Source organism: Bubalus kerabau, chromosome X (assembly GCF_029407905.1).
Source record: "Bubalus kerabau isolate K-KA32 ecotype Philippines breed swamp buffalo chromosome X, PCC_UOA_SB_1v2, whole genome shotgun sequence".
Taxonomy (NCBI): domain Eukaryota; kingdom Metazoa; phylum Chordata; class Mammalia; order Artiodactyla; family Bovidae; genus Bubalus; species Bubalus kerabau.
Genome location: NC_073647.1, coordinates 127534033 through 127556728, shown reverse-complemented (window position 1 = coordinate 127556728; position 22696 = coordinate 127534033). Strand labels below are relative to the sequence as shown.

Below are 22696 nucleotides of genomic sequence, written 5' to 3'. Positions count from 1 at the left end.
TCATTCATGATGGAGGGGCTGGACCGCTGCAAACAGTACCATTTCCATGCCCCATTGATATACAGAGCAGCTACAAAATCACTTTCCATTAAAATATACAATTAGAATAGTTATTGCCTCTGAAAATACTTCACAGTGATGTGAAAAGATAATGAGAGGTTTGCCTTTGAGGTGAGTCAAACTGACCTAATGCTTGCCCTTACCCATCTGACAAAGTTTTGCCCAAATTCAAATGACATCATTCATTTTAAAGTATTTAATGAACTATAAACCAAAATACTAAAAATACAGTTCCATACTTAATATTATGGATAAGAGGAGCCCTTGTCTGTGTAATTATGATACTTAGCAGACTTACTATTAGGTTTTACCTTAAATACTATAATCTAACACTCATGGGATGATGGCTTTGAAATGTTCTTTTAGTCTAATATACTAATAATTACTACTTTTATTTAAACATTTCCTTAATGTGATTGTCTTCAGGCTCTTAATTAACACATAGAAAACTACAATTAGAAATTGAAAGTGAAGCACAATTTAATGTAGAAAACATTACTAACCCTATTAGATAATTATAGGATCTCCTCTGGAAATTGTGGTAAAACCATTTTAAGTTTTTAAATGAATGTTTTGATGCAACATTTTGGTAATTTCTATATTAGTAATGTTTTGATGCAACATTTTGGTAATGTCAATTCAATTTAGTATTTCAATATTAATAAAGGAAAATAATTTATCAAAACCAGGGTCTTTTTTTGTTATATCTGACTGAAAAGGAGACTAAATATTTGATGCAAGAACATTATTTTACAAAAAGAATTAAAAATGAAGTCTAATGCTAAACAGATAAAAATGAAGTAAGCATATTTTTAGGCATAAAACTGTTCTAGACTCTCCTGAAGTCCCATAATCTCATTCAAACAATGAAAAGCTTTTGCTCTAAAGTTATGCAAATGAGTTAAAAAGCTGTTCAAAATAAAATATTTGAAACCTGTGTTTATTAATAATCTATATTACTGATATGATAGCAAGATTCTTGATATTTAATAGCTAAAATTTTCTAAAATTTTAATTAGTTTATATCATTTTGTATTTAAATTAATATAAAAATAAACATTAAAGAGGGTCCATATTGTATATTGTTTTAATTTAAATAAATAAAAATCTGGAAATTCCCCTTCTCAGAATATCACAATTACAGGAAACATAAGTAGATCACTAGGTACCCAATTTCATCTCTCACTTACTCTCATTAAAGTTCTAGGATGTGAATAATTTATACAGACTAAGGCTATGATACTAATCTTATATAGTGACAATAAACTTCATAAAGATTCTATCTGTGAAAAATTTTTCCAACAAGATGAAGAGCTCTCCACTATTCAACACTATAACACTATCCCCCATACTTATCTGATCAACTGATTTTGATACAGGAGCAATAAATTCAGTGTTAATTAAAAGAAACAGTTAAATAGATAAATCAAAGTTATATCAAAATTCCATGTCAAAATCCCAGAAATTAACATTTTATATAACATTCTCCCTTTTAGTATCACTGTAGCCTCCGTTTTGAGTCCATTCTGAGCATGAAGATCCTTTATAGTCTTCTAAAAGAACTGATACACTTAAGAGGAAAATGTTCATGTATAGCTTTGATGTATACAAATAATTTATGCAAACTTTTTGATTTAAAAAAAGGTCGCAAATGAATGAATAAGAATCTCTTACTAAATTCCTGCATATTATTCAAGTATACATCATTCTACTTAAAAATTCATAATATAGTTGATATTAAAACTTAAAATATTTAATAGCAACTGTATTATAATATTCTGCTTATAACACTTGGCATTTGATAAGATGCAGCCAAAATGAAAATTATCTTCTAATTGATCATAATTTCTATTTAACCCTGCAAAACTAAACATGTGTTATGAGAAACAGTGTTTTCAGGACATACAATTGATTTTTAGCACAACTTTGCAACATCAAATGAAAGCAGTTTCTTCAATATTGGCGTCATGGTAATAATCTCTGTATTTTTAACCATTTTGAGACACTACCTCACTCCCTGTTTCTCAGCGCCTTTCTTAAATTGATTCGGCAAATGCCTTCAGGACTAACAGATACTTGTCTTTTGCATTTCTTAAGTGGTACTAAAACTTCATGCTTTCAGTAGATACTTAGATATGGCCAAAACTGATTTGGAAATATGTTTGGAAATATACCATTTGGGGTCAAAACTGATGTAAACTATAAGCATTGAGGAATCTTTTTTTGCAAGTCTTAGAGTTTCATTCTGAAGGTAAAAGAGTTCCAAAATCATTTTAGATACTTTAAACATGCTCTAATCTTATGATAAATTATTTTATTTAAAAATTCAGTTTCCTATGTGTGTGTACACACACACATATAGTTATGGAATGCTTTCTTTAAAATATAATAGCTATATTTATGCTTATCTCCATACATATTTTAAATTATGAATATATGTTAGGTGTTGCTATCATGGGGAATCAAATATTTAATGTATATATATATTAGTATTACTTGGATATAGTTATAACATCATATAAGAATGATCTGCCTTTATCTTAACTTTTAAGGACAACATATGTGGTTAAAGGAATAGATATTTACATGGGATCATAAATGAAGTACCATGATTCAGCTCTCTTTTTCCTTTCTATAAATAAAAACAAGGATGTGTTTTATATGGTTATGAATTTTATTACACTCCATAGTCACACTTGGGAAAGGAAATTCTTAACTTGCAAATTTAAGAGCTTTACTGAGATAACTGTTGAGAAATCTGGTTTAGAGAAACTTCAGTGTGTCTTTCAACTTCATGAACCACATCAGTATACTCTAGCATTTGGTTCTATGTTGGTGGAGCAGCTGCAATTTAGGATTGGGGGTTCCTCTGAAATATACCTAGAGAGGTACTCCAAGCACTTACTGCATGTCTGGCTTAACTCACAACTTGCACAATTGCTTAAAAAAAACACTAAGCAATAACAAAATGATAAGTTAGAATCTTTGAGTGTACTTTTTAGTAATTATGTAAATTGTTTGAATGGAGCAAAGTAGATCTATGCTCTATTTATAGCTCAAATCTGAAATTAATTATGTATCACTTATACCAAATAGTCATTAACAGAACACATGAGAAGCTTAAAATTTGGTCAATATAGTCATCCAATGAGGAATGTCTCAAATCACACTCCCTATCCCTTACTGCTCTTTGCATTGTACAGAAATTAGAATTTTCCTTCAGAAATGTTATTTTCTGACTGAAATTACCAATGTCGTTATCTCAATTACTGCCTTAATTTTGCTTTGCTAAATAGAATTTAATCGGCCAATTAATATTTATTAAAGACCTAGTATAGATCATGATTTTTCTTCATGCTTCCAAAATTTTGAGCTATGAGGGCAATAATCTAGAAAATGATGTTATCACTAATCATATGATCATTTTAACCCATGCATGTGTGTTCAGTTGCTTCAGTAGTGTGTGACTCTGTGTGACCCTATGAACTGTAGCCTGACAGGCTCCTCTGTCCATGGGATTCTCCAAGGCAAGAATACTGGACTGGGTTGCTTATAGCCTCCTCCAGAGGATCTTCTGGACCCAGGGATTGAATCTGTGGCATCTCCTGCATCTTCTGCCTTGTAGACAGATTCTTTACTGCTGAGTCGCCTGGTAAGCCCTTTAACCCTGCATATCATTTCAATTTAAAAACATCATTACTTAATTTCTAAATTTTAACTTATTTTTTTAGTTTAGTCATTCAGTCGTGTCTAAATCTTTGCAGCCCCATGGACTATAGCCCACCAGGCTTCTCTGTCCATGGGATTTCCCAGGCAAGAATATTGGAGTGGGTTGCCATTTCCTTCTCCAGGGGATCTTGCCAACCCAGGGATCAAACTTGCATCTCTTAAGTCTCCTGCATTGGCAGGTGGGTTCTATTTTTTGAGTAATTCAGTGTATACTACTATCAGATAATCTGAGTTAAGGTCTGCTTTATGTTTGATTATGAACCAAGGCCATTTAAAGTAGAGACCATGTAAAAGTATAGGTTTTATATCAGATTATAAAAATGAAAAAGTGATAATGCAGTTACCAGGGGGAAATTATATAACAGTATAAGGATATTTTTAGATCATATAATTTTATGTAATATGAATATGCTGTTGTCAAACTCATCAGTTAAACTGCCCAGCAAACATGTATCTAAACAACTATATTTTTTGTATTTTGCATCTTTTATATATTCTTTAACTTGTTAACCCAACCGTCAGCTGTCATATTTGCTTGCTTTTATTTTTAACCAAATATAGTCAGGAGACCCACTAGAAGGAGAAAATGAATTTATTTCCTAGGAAGATCATTGAATTTTTTAATGCCAACATGGCAATTAAAGCAAAAATAATTCAAACACAGAATTTATGCCTCAGAATGCAGGCAGGTACTGGAAAAAGGTGACATGCCTAACAAAAACATTTGTGACATTTGATTTTTATATTCTTATAAACATATTCTTAAAAAAATAACCTTGTTTGGAAATAGCATTATAGGGACAGGGGAGCCTGGCAGGCTACAGTCCATGGAGTCACAAAGAGTCAGACACGAATGAGTGACTAAGCACATACACACGCTGATTTTCATAAACTACTTACACCTAGAAATGAATACGGTAGTATAACAATGACAACTGGAAAGAACTTTGTTTATAATTGACATCAATAGCATTTTGTTCAGACAGCTTTTGGGGTACCAAGTGTTAGCAAAAATTAATTTTAATTCATTTAAAATTTGTTTTGTTACCTTTGCACCTTTACCTCAAAATAATTGAAGTAAAAAAAAGTTTCCCTTAGGAGACCTTTTTTTTTTTTAATAAGTTAAAAAATGAAAACAACACAGAAAATGTCATATATATTATTAGCAAATAGGTATGGGAAAAATATATTTCAAAATTATTTTAAATCTGATTATAATTACTTTACATATATCATATGATTGCTTACATTTCCATTTATTTCTGCAAATCTTGTTTTCTTAAATCATTTGGACAAATGTAAGCAGACTTGGCACTAAAATTGATTTCTCAGCAACAGACTAATAAAATATTCTACCACATCTCATTTTCTTCCATTGGACTCAAAGTTGAATTTCCTCAAATAATTTGCTTTGCATTAAGAAACAATAATAAAAAGCTCACAAACTCACTTTAAATTTTCATTCAGGAAGTGCTTGTCTGATATAATTCAGCTGATAAATATGAACCTATGTGTTTATCAAATCCCTAAGAAGATTATCTAAATCAACTCCGTGTAATTACCATTCACCATCTGTTCCACCAGGGCCTGAGCTGTTCTGCTGGCATCTTGCAGTTTTCTGAACTTCTCGGCTTTTTCTCGCTCTATGGCCTGCAGCATGATAGCAAAGGTGAGTATTCAGTACAAGGATTGTGAAACTACATAGTAATTATAACTTCTACTTGCCCTTTCAAGCCTTAAGATATTTCACTCTGTCAGTTTATCATGAGAATCTAAAGATATTTTTCTCAAGTTCTTGGCAATAGATGCATCAAAATGGCAACGAAGCACAAGTCATTTTCATACTGAGTTGCTTCTTAAAAAAAATAAAAATAAGATGTCTACTGTTAACATTTTTTACCTAATAGTTTCTGAAGCATTATAAGTTAAGACTGCCCCCCCCCAAAGGAACCAAAGTCAAATCATAACAAACCATGAAACGATAAAGTGTTAGATCATTAAAGTAGAATTTACCTTTTAAAAATACACCACTGAAATTGTTCCTAATAACATCAGTATATATTCTTTATTAAAAATAAAACAGACAATACAATAAGTATACACAATGGGAAAAAGTATACTAGCATAAATCATTTAGTGGGAAAAAAACCCATATTTATCTAAATATAAGGCTGCAGGTTAATTTTTCTAAAATTGCCAAAGTACTCCCATTTCAAGGAAAAAGAAATTGAGTTTCATAGTTTCCTAAATCCCTTTGCTCATTTCTCCTAACCAAAGTTAACTTTTAAACAACAGAAACACAGTAACTTAACAAAATGTAATATTTGATACTGTTGAGCTTAGCAAATAATGTCTCTACAGAGACATCAATTCTAAGCTATCATGCAGTAGAACTATACTACTATAGTCATTATTGGCATTGAAACATGTATAATATTATGTATGAAACGAGTCACCAGTCCAGGTTCAATGCACGATAGTGGATGCTTGGGGCTGGTGCACTGGGACGACCCAGAGGGAGGGTATGGGGAGGGAGGAGGGAGGAGGGAGGAGGGTTCAGGATGGGGAACACAGGTATACCTGTGGAAGATTCATTTCGATATTTGGCAAAACTAATACAATATTGTAAAGTTTAAAAATAAAAGAAAATTAAAAAGGAAAAGAAAAAAAAAAGCTATAGCTATAACAATGTTATATGTCCTGAAAGCATCTGCAGAAAAAACAAGCTATAGTATATTAAACATATAATGAGAGCAATACTTCTATGATTTAATAGTCGCCTTATACAAAGATTTCACTTGAGTTTGTGGCAGCAGGTTTTTATACATCAGACTGTTTTGTAAAGCTTTTAGATTTATAGGCATTTAAACAAATATTCCAGATTTTAATATTGGAGTACAGGTGGGAAGCATATAATAGATACATGCACACTCTGAGGAGCATTGTTCGATAGAACTTTCAGCAAGAATGGACAGAGTTTGTATCTGCATCCCACTAGCCACATATGTTTGTTTACTGAGCGCTTGAAACATGGCAAATACAACTGGGTATATTAACTTTTAATTTAATCTAAGTTGACTTAAATTTTAAAAGCTACAATGTCTCAACTGTAATTGCAGAGTGCAGATCTAGTGTCTTCCCTCTGAAAGCAAAGAGTTAAAGACAGACACACAGATCTAGATATGCAGACATAAGTATAGACACAAACAATATGACAACACTAAAAATACTTTCAGATAAGTAAGTAATCATCTAAATTGGACAATTCTCCAAGCATATCAAATGCTGGGAATGCTCATAAAATAATCCATATATTTTTTTAAATATTTTAAAAGATTCTCCAATTTAAAGAAGTAGTCACAAGTGAATAGAGTTATTTAAATTTATTTTAAAAAGAGTTCCATGAACTAGGATTATTGGATTCAAGGTCAAAGAGAGCAAAATTCTAAAAGAGCTGATAGATAATAGAATACATCCAATCAGGAAAAAAGGTAACATACATTAAAACTAATCAAATTTAGAAAAGTGAAATAAAATACTATAAAATGTCAGTCCTTTTTATAAAAGTATTTATAGCCTAGCTGGAATATAAACACTTTAAATTATGACATCAAGGGCAGCAAATGAGAACACAGTGTCATGTAATTAGTACCAAAACTCCAAAGGATATAGAAACATTTTAGTATCTTGGATTCTACTTGAAAATTTCTAAGTACACAGACTGTGGTGCTTGGGGATTTATATGTTCCCAGGATCCCACATCAATTAGCAGGTGAAACTTCTGGGTTATCTTGAAAGTCAGTTTCACAAAGACATTACTGAATTGTTTACAAAAGCATGTGCACAACCATGGAAGGTTCTAGCTTGCTACTTGAACTGAAAAGTCCATGAAAATAAAGGAGCCACAATACACTGCTAAAGATAAGAACATAGACGAGGCTCTAAAATTCACTTTTTCTTAATTCTCAAGTTTTGTCTTCTAAATTCTCTGTCCTTCGCATCTAATTGCCATGTTTCCTAATACTTTAAATTTATTCTCTATTAAAAGATAAATGGTCTTTGCAAAGGACTCAGAGAAAAATAAGAGAGAAAAATAAGCGTATTCTAAGTAAATATATGACACTCAAATACTCCCACTATCAAGAGCTACAGCAGGATTTGAGGTGTCTCAAATTTTAACTACATCAGTTAAAAAAAAAAGAGAAAATAAATACTTGTACTATAACAAAATGACAAGGACAATAAGAACAAGCTGTGTTCTTCAACTTCAACAGTTTTCGAATTACCATTTTCTATCAGAGTAGCGTCTATTTTATCTACATTGAGTTTTTTTTAATATATGAAATTATATAAAGAGTAGAATCAGAATAACAAGTTGTCTTTATAAATAATGAAATTATTAATGACCTTCCAAATGTCATAATCATTATCTCTTTATTCTAAGCATCTAATGGAATAATCAATTAGTATTACTAACAGAGAGACAAAGATAACTGAATATCTTGGGGGCAATATTTGAGGTTAAATAAACCTTGCTTGGTTAGCCATATTATTCCAATTGTTCTAATTTATGTAACAATAACCAGCATCATCACCACAACAAAACAATAATCTCTGGAGTAGGTACACTCTCCCATTTTGACAGAGGAGGAAAGCAAGACACAGAGAAATTTGTGAAAGATTTGAAAACACTGACATAACCATGAGAAAAAATGGAGTGCCTAACCCTGTGTACCAAATTACTGTGCATGTGCATTATTTTATATGTGCTTCATAGTAATTCTATCAGATAGAATCAGCATTATTTTCTCCTATTTTACACAAGATAAAACTGAGCGCCAATAAGATTATCAAATATCCAAGATCACAGAGGTAACGGGAATTCCTTGGTGGTACAATTGTTAGGACATTGTGCTTCCATTGCTGGGGGCACAGATTTGATCCTTGGTCAGGGAACTAAGATCCCACAAGCTTCCCGGCACGGCCAAAAACAAACCACCAACAACAAAAAAAGATCACAGAAGTAGAAAGCTTTAGACCCCTGATGATCTAATTACAAGTTAAGGTCTCTTTCAAACATACTCTGCTGCTTCTAGAGGTATTTCAATGAAGATGAATCAAGCAGATTTGAACAGATGTGATTCCAACTCACAGTAAAGATAACCTGATAGTTTGGAAGTCATCAGAGATGGTATTCAAAATATTAATGCAGCATGGGCACCAAGGTATCAGAAGGAATGCCTGGTCACTTGATATGTACACTTGACAGTCTGTAAGCTGGCTGGCAGCGGTGTACAACCCAATTACTATACTCCATAGGCAATGTATATTCCATGCAAACTGAGTAACTGAGGCATAGAGATACAGATTTAAGAAGCTGTTTAATAGCCTCTTCATATTCGTCCATGTTTACATGATACCTGAGTTCTGATAAGTTACATCACTTTAAAGAGGAATATTGGAAAATAAAGAGAAATACTGGCACAAATGTGCCTTGAGAAGTATGAAGATGTTAGTGAAGAGTCCAGCAACTTTCATTTAATACACAGCTATAGATGGTTGACTAAAAATAAAATGAAAAAATGTAGGGTAGCAAAGAGACAGGAATGAAGGTAATCAAAAGTTTGAAGTCATTCTGTTCTCAGTTGGTTCAAAGGCTGTCCCCACTGCTTTCTGCTGTCTGACACTCAGAAAGTGTCACTGGTTGATTTTCAGTCCTCAACTTACTTATCAGGATAATTTGGTTCAGACCAGTCCTCTTCTTGGGAATACTGATGTGACTTCCTAGACTATGAGCACACACTTCCTCCAACCTCAAAGACTGCCTTACTCAGTCTGTTATGCTGGTTCCTCATCTCCCAGACCTCTACATTTAGCATGTTCTCGGACTCAGCTATATTTACATTCGTTCAGTCCAATGACTTTGTATCCTTCTTGACTCTTTATCTCAAACCCCACAGGCAATCCATCAGAAAATCCTACTGACTCACCTCAAAACACATCCAGAAAGTGATGTTGCAACTGTACTCACTACTACTGCACTAGTCAAAAGACCCCCATCATCTCTCACGAGTCTGGATGTTTCAGAATAACCTACTAAATGGTATTTCTACTCCTGCCTTTGCCCCCTAATGATACACTCTCAACAGAGATGACAGAGGAAGCCAGCCCACTCTCCAGAAGTTCCCTTCTCACACAGAGCAAAAGCTCAAAGCCTAACCATGTCACCCAACCTTCATCTCCCTACCCTCTCTGACCTCTTCTGTTACTCAACACCTATTTCAGCCCCAGACATAGTGTTTGTTACTCTCTCATCCTCTAGGCACTCTCTTACCTCCTCCGTCTGTGCATTTACCCTTCTCTCTGCCTTAAATGCTCCAATCTCGGGTATGTGTCCATTCTTCACTACCTTTAAATCTTTATTAAATGGTACCTTTCCAGTGAGGCTTTCAACTGCTACTCTATCTACACACACACATACACTTCTCAGCTCTCTTCCTACTTCATTGTCATCTTTGGCATTTATCAGTAACATCCTATATTAATCTGCTTAATTTCCATCTTCCCCACAGGCATATCAACTGTAGATCATGTATCCTTATGCATTCCCTTCTTTGTGCTATCTCCAGTGCCTAGAACAGGATCTGGTATACGATAGATGCATAAAAAAGTGAGGTCTATCATAGCATAATACCTCCATATACAATGTTATGGTCTCTACCACCCACCCTCAGTTCAAAATCTCTAAGAAGGTGTACATACATAACAAATCCTGGTAGCTGTACATACAGTGGTCAAACAACCATCCCAGGGGTTTAGGGGCTACAAGCTCTGAAAAGTAAAGCCGGATTCAGTTTAAAAGTCTCCTGGAAACTTTAGGTTAGATTGAGAGTTGTGCACAACAATTCTCTCTCCAACAGATTTGTTATGAAGTCCTGATAACAGGAATAAACAATGGCTCAAACAGAAAACAAAGAGTACTATGTAAAGTTCACCAAGTTAAAACAATAGAATCTCACCTTGGTACTTGCAATATAATGAAGAAAATAACATATTAAAAAAAAAGAGCCGAGTATAAACTCCTGACAACAGCCTACCAAACAAAACTCAGGAAACATTTTTGGCATCTTTGCTAAGATATCCTGGACTCCAGGAAAAAGTGACATAAAATTATGAGACTAGACAATGCTGAATTTAATTTAAATGAAAGGAAATAGCAAGGCAACAGAGACACCAACCTCATAAGGATCACGATCCTAAATTCTTACTGGAGACTGTAAAATGGAGAACTGATACTGAACAAAAGACAAAGGAATGTTTCTTGACTATGATACTAATCAGGGTTCTCTGGACTCAGTAGTAATTCCATTTGGCAAGTACAGAGTATCATATTTTCAAGTACTCGAAGTTATTCCTGAATTTTCAGACTATACAAAATCTTTGGCTATGCTGGCATGTCGGAATGTTTTGTTACCCACTAGAGAATAAGTGTAACAACATTTCAGTGGTCTCAAAAATTTTGGAGATTACTTTTTTCTCAGATTTTCTCAAATGTTTCAGCATCTTCACTCTTTCTTCCTCTTCCATGGTTCTAAATCAATCAATCAGTCAATCTCTTTCTTTCCCTCTCTCTCTCCCTCCCTCTTACACACACACACACACACACACACACACACACACACACATATATATATATATATATTTTTTACACATAAATATATGGGCTGCCTGGTGGCTCAGTAGGTAAAGAATCTGCCTGCCATGCAGGACACCTGGGTTTGTTCCCTGGGTCGGGAAGATCCCCTGGAGAAGAAATGGCAACCCACTCCACCATTTTTGCCTTTGAAATCTCATGGACAGAGGAGCCTTGAGGGCTACAGTCCATGGCGTCACAAGAGTCGGATACAGCTTAGTGACTAAATAAAAACATTAGAGAGATGCTAGTAAAAAGGAGGACATGTAGTACACAGAAAAGAGAAGTTTACTAGTTCTTCAATAAGCTGATTAAAAACACTTACAACCTCTTGTCCTCCTTCTTACCAGCATCTCTTTAATGTGTGTGTGTGTGTGTGTGTGTGTGTATAAACTTTCTCCTTGTTTTAAGGCCAAGAGCATCATCTGAATGATAAGGATGACACCCATTTTCTTACATACATTTCATCTTCAATGTTAGTCCAAATATCTATAGTTAGCTTTTAGCCCTCACTACTATACAGAATATGAAAGGCTCCAATATTCTTCTTTCCAGGTACAATGCTTCTTATAACATTAAGTACTGATAACTAAACAACCTATTTAAAATCACCTTATTCATGAAATCATGTCTGCCCTTGACATATGAGCTTTTTCTAATCTTTCTTCCTGTAGAGCCTCATCCAGCTTTTCTGCATGTGTGTTCCTTAATATCTGTTTATCATATATGTAAGCCTATGCATATATATGAGTGATATGTATACAATATTTTAATTTTAATTTTTTCCTTTTTATAATAGAACACAGTTGTGAAATAATTTTCTCTCAGAGAATAATACATTAGTCAGTATATACTCTGAATGTGATCCTATGTTTAGAAGCTACTACTCAGAATCTAAAGTATCTAGTACACAAAATTCAAGTAAAAAAGGCATCAGTGGACCATTCTATGAGTAATGTATTGTTCATTTTCAAATATATAATATGCTCACAAAAATTCTTACAGCTCATCAGGAAATTATGAATTCTAAAGTGTATACCTTCAAGTGCAAAATAAAAGACAATTCAAATCACTGTGCTGGACACATGAAACTAATATAATAGTGGATGTAAATTATAATTCAAAAAATAAGATAATTGATCAAAAAGGCAATTTCGTTGTATTATAAAGAAAAAATGAAACATAATCAGCATAAGTTCTAAGCAAAGTATACAGAAAAGAGACGTTTACTAGTTCTTCAATAAGCTGATTAAAAACACTTACAACCTCTTTTCCTCCTCCTTACCAGCATCTCTTTAAAAGACGCCTCCTTTCATGACATCTTCTCTAATTAATATGAAAGTCAGTTCCACATTCCCCAGAGTCCTACTCTGACTATAGAAGCAATTAATTTTCTTTTCACTTAAGATTCTATAATGAAGTTTTACCCTTTGACAGAAAAAGTAATTTATTCACTCAAATGTTTATTCGGAAGATGTTATATCCTTCATATTGGTAGCAGAGCCTGACTTAAAATGTGTCTGCAAAACTGAAAAAAAATCACTTACTCACATAGTGAAACATTAATTAGATTAAATATCAGGCACTAGATTACATACTGCGATACCAAAACCAAACTAAGCCAAATCAAAACAAACAGGGGGAAAAAAAAAAAAGTCAGAGTAAGTTTCTGGTTTCCAGAAACCAACACTATAATAAATGTAACAACGGTCATAAATCACTCTGGATAAGTAAAAAGGAATTAGGTCATGGTAGCCCTCATAAAGGCAACATGAAGACTGACTTAGTCAATGGCTTTCAGACAAAGGCTACCAGAAACACACCTGTAGATTAACAAAGTTTATTTATTTGTTGTAAGAAGTCATGGCATATAATAGGGAACTATTGGGATATGTTGCTAAGAGGATGTTACAAATAGTTTAGAGGGCTTGGGCTTGTGTAAAGTGATACAGATGGTCAAGGAAGTAAAGCTTTGCCTTTATTAGATGCTGTAAGGAAGTGAAGTTGATTCTATGATTGCTGTGCTTAGTCACTCAGTCATGTCTGACTCTTTGTGACCCCATGGACTATAGCCCGCCATGCTCCTCCATCCATGGGGATTCTCCAGGCAAGAATACTGGAGTGGGTTGCCATGCCCTCCTCCAGGGGATCTTCCCAACCCAGCGATCAAACCCAGGTTCCCACATTGCTGGTGGATTCTTATCAGCCGAGCCACGAGGGAAGCTCAAGAATACTGAGTGGGTAGCCTTTTCCTTCTCCAGGGGATCTTTCCAACCCAGTAATTGAACCAGCATCGCCTGCACTGCAGATGGATCATTTACCAGCTGAGCTACCAGAGAAATCCATGATTCTATGATTGGGTATCTTGAATTTTCTTATCTCGGTGGCAGGAAGAACGTAGAAAGACTAAAGCCATGATTAGTAAAGGAAATGATCTGCCATATTAGTGAAGAGGAAGGATATTTGGGTCATTTTGGGTGGTATGGACCAGTGGTCCCCAGTCTTTTTAGACACCAGGGACCAATTTCATGGAAGACAATTTTTCCTTGGACCAGGGAGGGGGATGGTTTTGGAATGATTCAAGTGCATTACACTTATTGTGCACTTTATTTCTATTATTATTACATCAGGTCCACCTTAGATCATCAGGCATTAGATCCCAGAGTTTGGGGACCTCTGGTTTGGACAGTGTCAGTATTTTTTACTGTATTGAGACATGATTACATAATGGTCACATTTCTGTTCCGATCCATCATGATCATGGAGTGGCCTTGTCTGATGTTAGCACTGTGAGCAGTTCATCATACTTAACATGAGAACTTGACAGACGAGCTGCAAGCACCACTACACTCTCCAGCATCTCCAAGGCCTAATGGCAGTGCAAGCTAGCTCCCGGGTCTCAGTGGCTGCTCTCTTCTTTCTCAAATGAATATAAACAAAGGCAAAAACGATACTAGCTATGTTTTAATAAGTTTGCTTTGGCAGAAGTGAGGTGAAAACCTCTAAAGGAATACAACATTAGTGGCTGTGAAGGCAGCTAGGGACTGTCATCTTAAAGCCAAGTGAGCTATGATGTTAGCTTTAATCAGGGTTCTGGCGATGGGAATAGAGAGGATTGGCTAGTTTTACGAGTTGTTAAGGGAATGAGATTAATTGAACTTGTCAAAGGGTAGACTTGTGAATGGTAGGGAAAAAAAAATCTAGATGACCCAGTTAGCTTTCGGGTATCTGGGTGATGCTGCTGGAAAAGGAACAGTAAAAAGAAAGAATAAAACAGGGCTGGGGAGATTGAAGGCGGATATACAATTAAATGTGTCTATTAGGCAATGAAATATACTGGACTGGGCTTTAGGGAAAAGACATAAGCTAAAGACCCACATTTGGGGATCATGAAAAAACAGATGCTATTTGAATGGGAAGTAATGAGAATAATCTAGAGAGAAAAACAAGGGAAGAACTGTGGAGCGTTTCAGTATTAAAGGAAAAACAAAATGAAACAAATGGGCAAAAACATAAAAAGGTAAATAGTAGTGAATAGTATCCCGAAATCCAAAGGAGGAAATACTTTCATGAAGGACTAAGAGGTTAATGGAGTCTAGTCCTGCAGAGAAGTTAAGGGAAAATACACACATACACACACACACACACACACACACACACACACACATATATGTTTATAGGAGAGGAAGATTTTCTCAAAGATAGAAAAGCAGCCTGTTTAAAGGCTGATTCTTTATCATCAGAAAATAGGGAGAGGTGAAAAAATGGGGGTGGGGTTAAATGAAAACAGAATCCTGAGGACACAGACAGTGGAGATATTGAACAACACCCATCCCCTGGGATTAGCCCTAAGGAGTCAAAGCAGTCTCTTCCACTGAGGCAGAGGAAAAGAAAGAGACCATGAACACAAATACATGAAATATAAGAGATACTATTTTAACTAAAATAAGACAAAAATTCACCTACTGTAAATGGTGGGGAAAAGTTTAAGAGACCCATTAAAATTTGAAGTAATTATGGAGAGAAGTTGAGAAATTTACTAGGAAAGTATGGAAAGCTTAGGAAGAAGTACTGATGAGTCTCTTAAAGTGTGGCAGTTTAGAAATGGAGTAATGAAGTATCTAAGGTATTGTTAATTTAAGTGGGTAGGTGAATTGAGGAGATGAGAGAAATGGAAGCTTTTGGAGACAGCAAGACAGCCCAAATGAACTGAGATTTTTAAGGATTAAGGCACAATTTGGGTGGAGGAGATTGAAGACTTTGGCATCAGGTTCACAATGAGAAAACAATAGAATAAACTGGTGAATGACAGATGGCAACTTGACATGAAACACAAGGGAAGAGAGAGTTTTACATAAGAGTGGTATCTTTGGAATTGACCCTGAGAAGTGAGTAGACTAGCAATTGCAAAGGAGTGGTGGAGTGAGTCATTAGTCTTTGTGGTGATCCAAGGGTACAAGTCTTTTCTGTGTATGAACAGAATGGGTCTAAGGGACAGAAAGTTTGTTTTAGAAGGGTTTCTGAGTGTAAAGTGAATGAGCGTGATAAAGCACACAGAAGAGGAAGTGAGACAGAGGAAAGAGTACAGAAGAGCACAGTGATGAGGATATAAGAAAGGACAGGTGAATAGAGGTTCTTATATTCTAGTGGCAGACACAAATAACAGAGATAATGGAAACAAATTAATTGGCTTGAAGATTTCCAACAGAACTTGGTGAAAAGTTGATCTGATAAGTCTAGGTTCCAGGAAGAGCCCAAGGCCTGTTGACCTGAACAGCTACGAGGAAGGCTTTCAGAACATTGGAGAGGTATAAAATCACCTTATGGTAAGAAGAGGTTGTTTTGAGCTTCTCTGGTGGCTCAGTGGTAGAGAATCCTCCTGCCAATGCAGGAGACATGGGTTCGATCCCTGGTCAAAAGCCTGCACAGCAATGAAGATGCAGCACAGCCAAAAATAAATAAATAAAATAAAACAAAAAACAGAGAGGTTGTTCTGCTGTAATTCCTAACTTACATTACCATGTGCTCAGTTCAAGAAGTTGAGTAGCTGTATACCTGTAAACTCATTGAAAAAGACCCTGATGCTGGGAGGGATTGGGAGCAGGAGGAGAAGGGAACGACAGAGGATGAGATGGCTGGATGGCATCACCAACTCGATGCATAAGAGTTTGGGTGAACTCTGAGAGCTGCTGGTAGACAGGGAAGCCTGGCGTGCTGCGATTCATGGGGTCACAAAGAGCTGGACACGACTGAGGAACTGAACTGAACTGAAACCTGTAAAATCAGCTGCAAAGTCTGAACTGTGGCAACATTAACAGAATGAGTGAAGGAACATCTAGGAGTCTAGTAAAGTCTCAGAGGGTGCACTGATCTTAAACCTTTACAGACATAGAAACCATCAGTGGATCTTTTCTAAATGCAAATTGATTTATCAAGCCTGAAAACAATCCTACAGTTCTAAGCTCACAGGTGATGCCAATATTGGCTGTCCAGGGTCCAAACTGTCAGTAGAAAAGTCCCTAGAACTCAACTCTTAAATAAGTGTATTATGTTAATTATATGGATAAAACACATGGTTAATACAGAAGGAACATTTCTGTCTGATTTTAAAATATATAAAATTGAAGGGATGCTGTCCTAGGATATGCTAACTGGGTGAAAGTGCTTGATTGCTTCATTCATTTATTACTTCAAGTGAAAGATGAAAAAGAGGGAGTGATATTTAGCCATTTTTAATGGATGCCTAAAAATGAATTAATACCACTCAAGCTCATGAGACGGGCCTCCCATGTGTTCATAATAACCTACATAAATGGACAAGTGAAGAAGCAGGAAAATTAATGCATGCAAAAAATGCATATCCATCATCATTGCTTTGTATTTCTCTCAAGGATTTTTTAATACCTATACATTATATTTAGCCTGAAGGAAATGTCTAGGTAAATCATTCCATGTCTTATTTTAGTAGGCAATTAAGAATGATGTTGTTATTTCAGAATATGAGAGGAGAAGTTGATAAAGGTGACTCACCAGGCATCAGAAAACCACTCATACACTATCGTGTATGTGTGTGTGTGTGTGTGTGTGTGTGTGTATGTGTGTATATATATACATATATATATATATATATATATATATATATATAAGCGCTTTCAGTCTCTCATTGCTGACACTATTGATTAAATGTAAATTGCTTCTAGGCAACTATATGATAACAGGAAACTTTTGAATTTAAAGTCTTAAAATGCTAGAGCTCAATCTTCCTGCTTGATCAGTTATTTTAAGATACAGAAATAGGATGACATATATATAAGTAGATTGCTCAGATAGATAAAAATTTTACTTAGCTAATAACATGTCTATCCAAGGTGATTCATACTTTCAGTGGGTCAATATGTCACATGAACTCCAAAACATAGAGTGCATCTTCTCTAAGTAATTTTCTACTTGTAGAATTTCCCTCAAAAAACTATAACAAAGAATATACCTTCAAATAAGTACATTCAAATCAGACATTTTGCTATTTTCTACTATACATATTACCCTTCATTTTAATTTTAAAACTAAATTATTAACAATATAGTCATAATTCCCTTTTCTTAAAACTATTTATAAATAGTCCATTATTAAGCTGATAACAGAATATATCAAAGCCAACAAGGAATTTAAAATAACTTTCCCATTTATAAAGTCAGTTCTCAGAAATGTTGATGAAATTATTTCTTCCTCTAAAGTAGCCTTAAAAAAAGGATTATTTTCTCCTAAAAGACATATTTTTTGTTCTCCGAAAGTTCCAACCCCACAGCAAGTATTACCTTGTATCTATATTAGTGTCGTATTTGTAAAAATCTAACAGATTTTGTAATTCATGAAATCAAATGATTGAAAGATAAAGCAGAGTTAATCCACATATGAGATCCTCCTATAACTAAAATTATTTAACATTCAGGATACCTGTTTCTTTAGCCTTCCCACTGAAAATATTTACTCTTCCTGTTAGAAATTCCCTCACAAACTATTGCAGATTACCTATCAAAATGGATGCTCATATGTCAAAGTCAAAATATCAAAGCCTTGATAATGTCCCTGAAGATGAATATAGCTCTATTAAATTAATAAAAACTGCATTGTAAAGGATAAAACTATAATGTCTCAGTAGGGAATAAAAACAGCAAATGATCTCTTATAAATAAATATTGAAAAGGGTTGGGTATCTTTTAGTTATGGTAATATAATACATAAATATCCAGAAAATGCAAGTATGTTATGATTTATGATAATTATTAATGACTACAAAGTATAGCATTTTGATGATAGTGAGAACACAAAGAGAGTATTTGTAAGGATCAGGTCTTTTCTTTTCCATTCCATTCTGCAAGCCTACTAAAATCCCAGCCTTCAGATGAAAGAACAATGTATAAAGGGAAATCAATATGACTTCATGCTACAAAATTGCTAATTTACAGCTAAATGATATAAAAGTTAAAGAAGGTTAACAGAAAGTATTCATGGGCAATCACAGCAGAATCAGCAAAGACTTCTCTAGGCTAAACTTTGATTCTACTTGATATGTAAAACATATTTTAAAGATATATTTAAAAGCAGTATAGCATACCACATTAATTTTTTCAACTCTAAGAGAATCATAGAGTTCAGAGCACAGGGTTTACAAGCAGCAAAAGTTAGAAAAATACATAAAAATTAATGCATAACCTACATTGACTTTTTCTTTAAGGTCTGAGAAGTTGCCTTCCTTCCGATAGACTGCAAATTCAGGACTCTGCAACACGGCTTCTGAACGAGTAATCCAACTGTGAAGTTCAGTTATATCGACATCCAACCTAAGACAGGGAAGAATAAGGATCATTATTTCATGATTATCTCTTTCTTCTGTATGGGGAAAAAAAAGGCAATCTATCCACATTTAGCATTCTTCTCCCAATCTGAAACTTCTGCCTGATGCCCCTATTAATGTTAATATCACTACTATTTCCCTAGTCAGGTTGGATCAAAATTCAGTCTTCTTTGATCTGGTCTTTATGATCACAGAGGTAATCTTATTCATCTCAATGTAGCAACGACCTGTACACTATCTCCTATAAGCTACTCTTCAGCCTTTGCTTGAATGTCTGCATTGATTGAAAAATCAGTATTTTCCAAGATAAATCATTTTGGGGAACACATTCACAACAAACAAACAAAGATTACTGTTGGTAGCCCCCATTAAACCCCATACCTAGAATACTCATGTCGTCTCCACAGCCATACTGAGGCTACATTTGGTCAAGTGACTGTCTATGGCAAATGAGCTATTGGTATGTGTAATGCAAGCACAGGCTTGATTAGTGCTTGCACCTTGGATCTTGTCTTCATGGAACACACACTCTGAGAAGGCATGAGTTATATAAGAATTTCAAGGCTCCTAAAGTGCTTGAAGGAAGCTCACTCTTGCCAGGCAGAGAGACCACAGGAAAAAGCAAGTGGTACGGAAATGGCAACCAACTCCAGTATTCTTCCGAAAAAAGCCCCATGGACAGAGGAACCTGGCAAGCTACAGTTCATGAGGTCGTGCAGAGTTGGACGCAACTGAGCAGGAGTGCCAGGCGAGTGAATAAAGCCTCCTTTGACCTTCTGACCCAACTCAAACACCAGCTGAATACATCTAAGTGAGTGCTCCAGCTGACTTCTCTTAGAGCTACAGAACTGCCCACGTTGCAGGATTGTGAGATATGATAAATAACTGTTGTTTCAAGCCATTACATTTTGAGGTGGGTTATTATGCTGCAAGAGATATGTGATCACCTACACTGTTATTCTCAAACACTCTTTTTTGCAGAGATCTATGGAGCTAATGGAAATAAACTATTAACTCTGATTAGGTGATTCAGATCCAGTTAAAGCAGAGATTTTCAGGGAGTCACAGATGAGTTGCAAGGGTGGAGAATGTCTAGGAATCTTGAAATTTCAGGCACAATTCTGAATGCATGTGTGTGTTTCTTGAGAAAGAATCTATAGATTGTATCACCATCTGTAAAGAATCTATGATAAAGGGAATTTAGAGACCATCTAATCCTATCGATTATAAAACAAAATAGACAAAAGTATCCAGGGAAATAAACTTATTCAATTTTCACATGAAATGTATGGAGTATACCAAAAATACAAATACGAGATATTAAGACGCCAAGTAATGTACTGTATTCACCATGCTATAGTTTTTTTCTCCAATACAACCCTCTAACAGTTGAAATCAGCTGTTTAAATCTGCTAGAATAGTGGCGCCGACATTTTTGGTGCCAGGGACTGGTTTCATGGAACACAGTTTTTTCCAGGGACTGGGGGTGGGGGTGGAGATGGCTTCTGGATGACTCAAGTGCATTACATATAGTGTGTTCTTTGTTTCTATTATTGTTACATCAGCTCCACCTCAGATCATCAGATGTTAGGTCAGGCAGGTTGCAGACCCCTGCAGTAGAAGATATCTGATGGTCAGCCTACACTACTCCTAGTTACTTTGATGATATTCCTTGGTTTGTGAGTATCTTACTTTCCTTAAAATTTGATTGCTAACAAAATCATATGAGGGGTGTTTACTATAATCAGGAAAGAATAGACAAGTATCTTCTTTCTTTATGAATACTTTCATAGATGTGGCCTTTAAATCAAACAAACCTGTGAATAATTTTTTTTTATTTTGGTTGCAGGCTATTGTTTTAAAATTAAACTGATAAAAAGTTTCACAGAACACAAAACATTTTCCAAAGCATGGCCTCCTTTGCTTTCTTACAAGCCTGTGCTAAATAAAGTATGATCCATCTCTTTGCTGTGTCAGGAGATGGAGGCTCAGAGAAATTAATTAATTGATCTCAGATTGTTAGTACCATAGGGAAGAAACTTAATTCATCTTGTTCACCATTATATCCTTCACCTCAAAGAATGCCTGATTCATAGTAATAAGTATTTACTGAGTTTCTTATTTACCAAGGCTACCCAACTAGAAATATTAAAAAAAAAGAGATCAGAATTCAGATATATTTTTTATTCTAAATCTCACATAACTGAATGTCAATCCTTTATTTCATTTGGATATGAATCATACATAGTATTGGTGTTTCATTTTATCATACATGGTGGCTATCTTTCCTACATTTGATTTTTGCAGAAGTTTAACTTTTAGGTCTCCTATTTCTGTGTTTGCAATGTTGATTTAAAAAGAGTCCTTCTGCATGCTACCAAAAATCTTTCTCATTGATGTTAATTAATTTATAAAATTAATAGTTTTCAACTATGGTCATTTAGTCACCCTGCAAATCCAGTGCAGGTTTCCCATAAGAATGTCTTAAGACGGACATTTTTTCCTTTAGCCCAGTATAAACATTTGTGTGTCTTTGCCTGTGGGCATTCACTTTGCCAGTATATAAGGCAGGCCAGGAGTACTGGGATGTTAATAGCTTAGTTATGTGAGAGTTGGGGATAGTTGGTAGATAAATAACACAGTTCCCTTGCCCTTCAGTGCAACCACCCTGAAGGATATTATACCCAGGATCTCAAAAGGTTCCCAGCTGGATTGAGTGCAGTTGCCTCCATCGAAAATCTGCTCATGTATCATCCTGTGTTGGCTGCCTTTTCCTTACCTCACTTCCTCACTTTGCTTCCTGGAATTACTTCCTAAATTAATTACCTGCATCAAAATCCTTCGTCTCCAGATCCACTCTTGTGGAAAGCCATACTAAGGCAATGATCAGCAACCTCAAATGAACCCCACATCCTGCCATGTTTAATTTTTTCACCTTGAGCTCTGACTCTCCACAGGAACTATTTTAAACTTTTCCCAAAGCTCTCAAAGCTCTGATCTGTGTTCTTTCTCCATCCATCAACAGATGACATTGATTCCTACTTGATGGAGAAAAGCACAATTATCAGATTAGAATTTCTTCTACTTCTACTTCCTATGTCCAAATAGTCAATCTTACCTGCCCGTGCCCTTCTCATTCCCTTCCAATGAGTAAGATTCTCTTCTTTTAGTTAAACATTATTGATGGAAGATATATTAATACGCCTTTGTTACCAAAATGTTATTGACTGGAGACGTGTGGATACATTTTTAGAGAGTGATACAATTAATATCACCTTGTGAAGTTCTTAGAGCTTAAAATTGATCAAGGGTTCATTATACAACTTATGATTGTTGTTATTATTCACATTTTGCTCCGT

General features: G+C 35.1%; 1 protein-coding gene across 5 annotated transcripts in view; it reads right to left on the bottom strand.

Annotated features, from left to right (window-relative positions):
* DMD (dystrophin) overlaps positions 1-22696 on the bottom strand; it is a 2389494-nt gene that overhangs the window by 1487102 nt on the left and 879696 nt on the right. For all 5 annotated transcript variants that reach the window (XM_055564496.1, XM_055564495.1, XM_055564498.1 and 2 more), the window contains 2 exons: positions 19200-19323; positions 5352-5439 (listed from right to left, as the gene is read on the bottom strand). In XM_055564496.1, coding sequence (XP_055420471.1) covers positions 5352-5439; positions 19200-19323 — 212 coding nt within the window. The remainder of the gene's footprint in view (positions 1-5351; positions 5440-19199; positions 19324-22696) is intronic.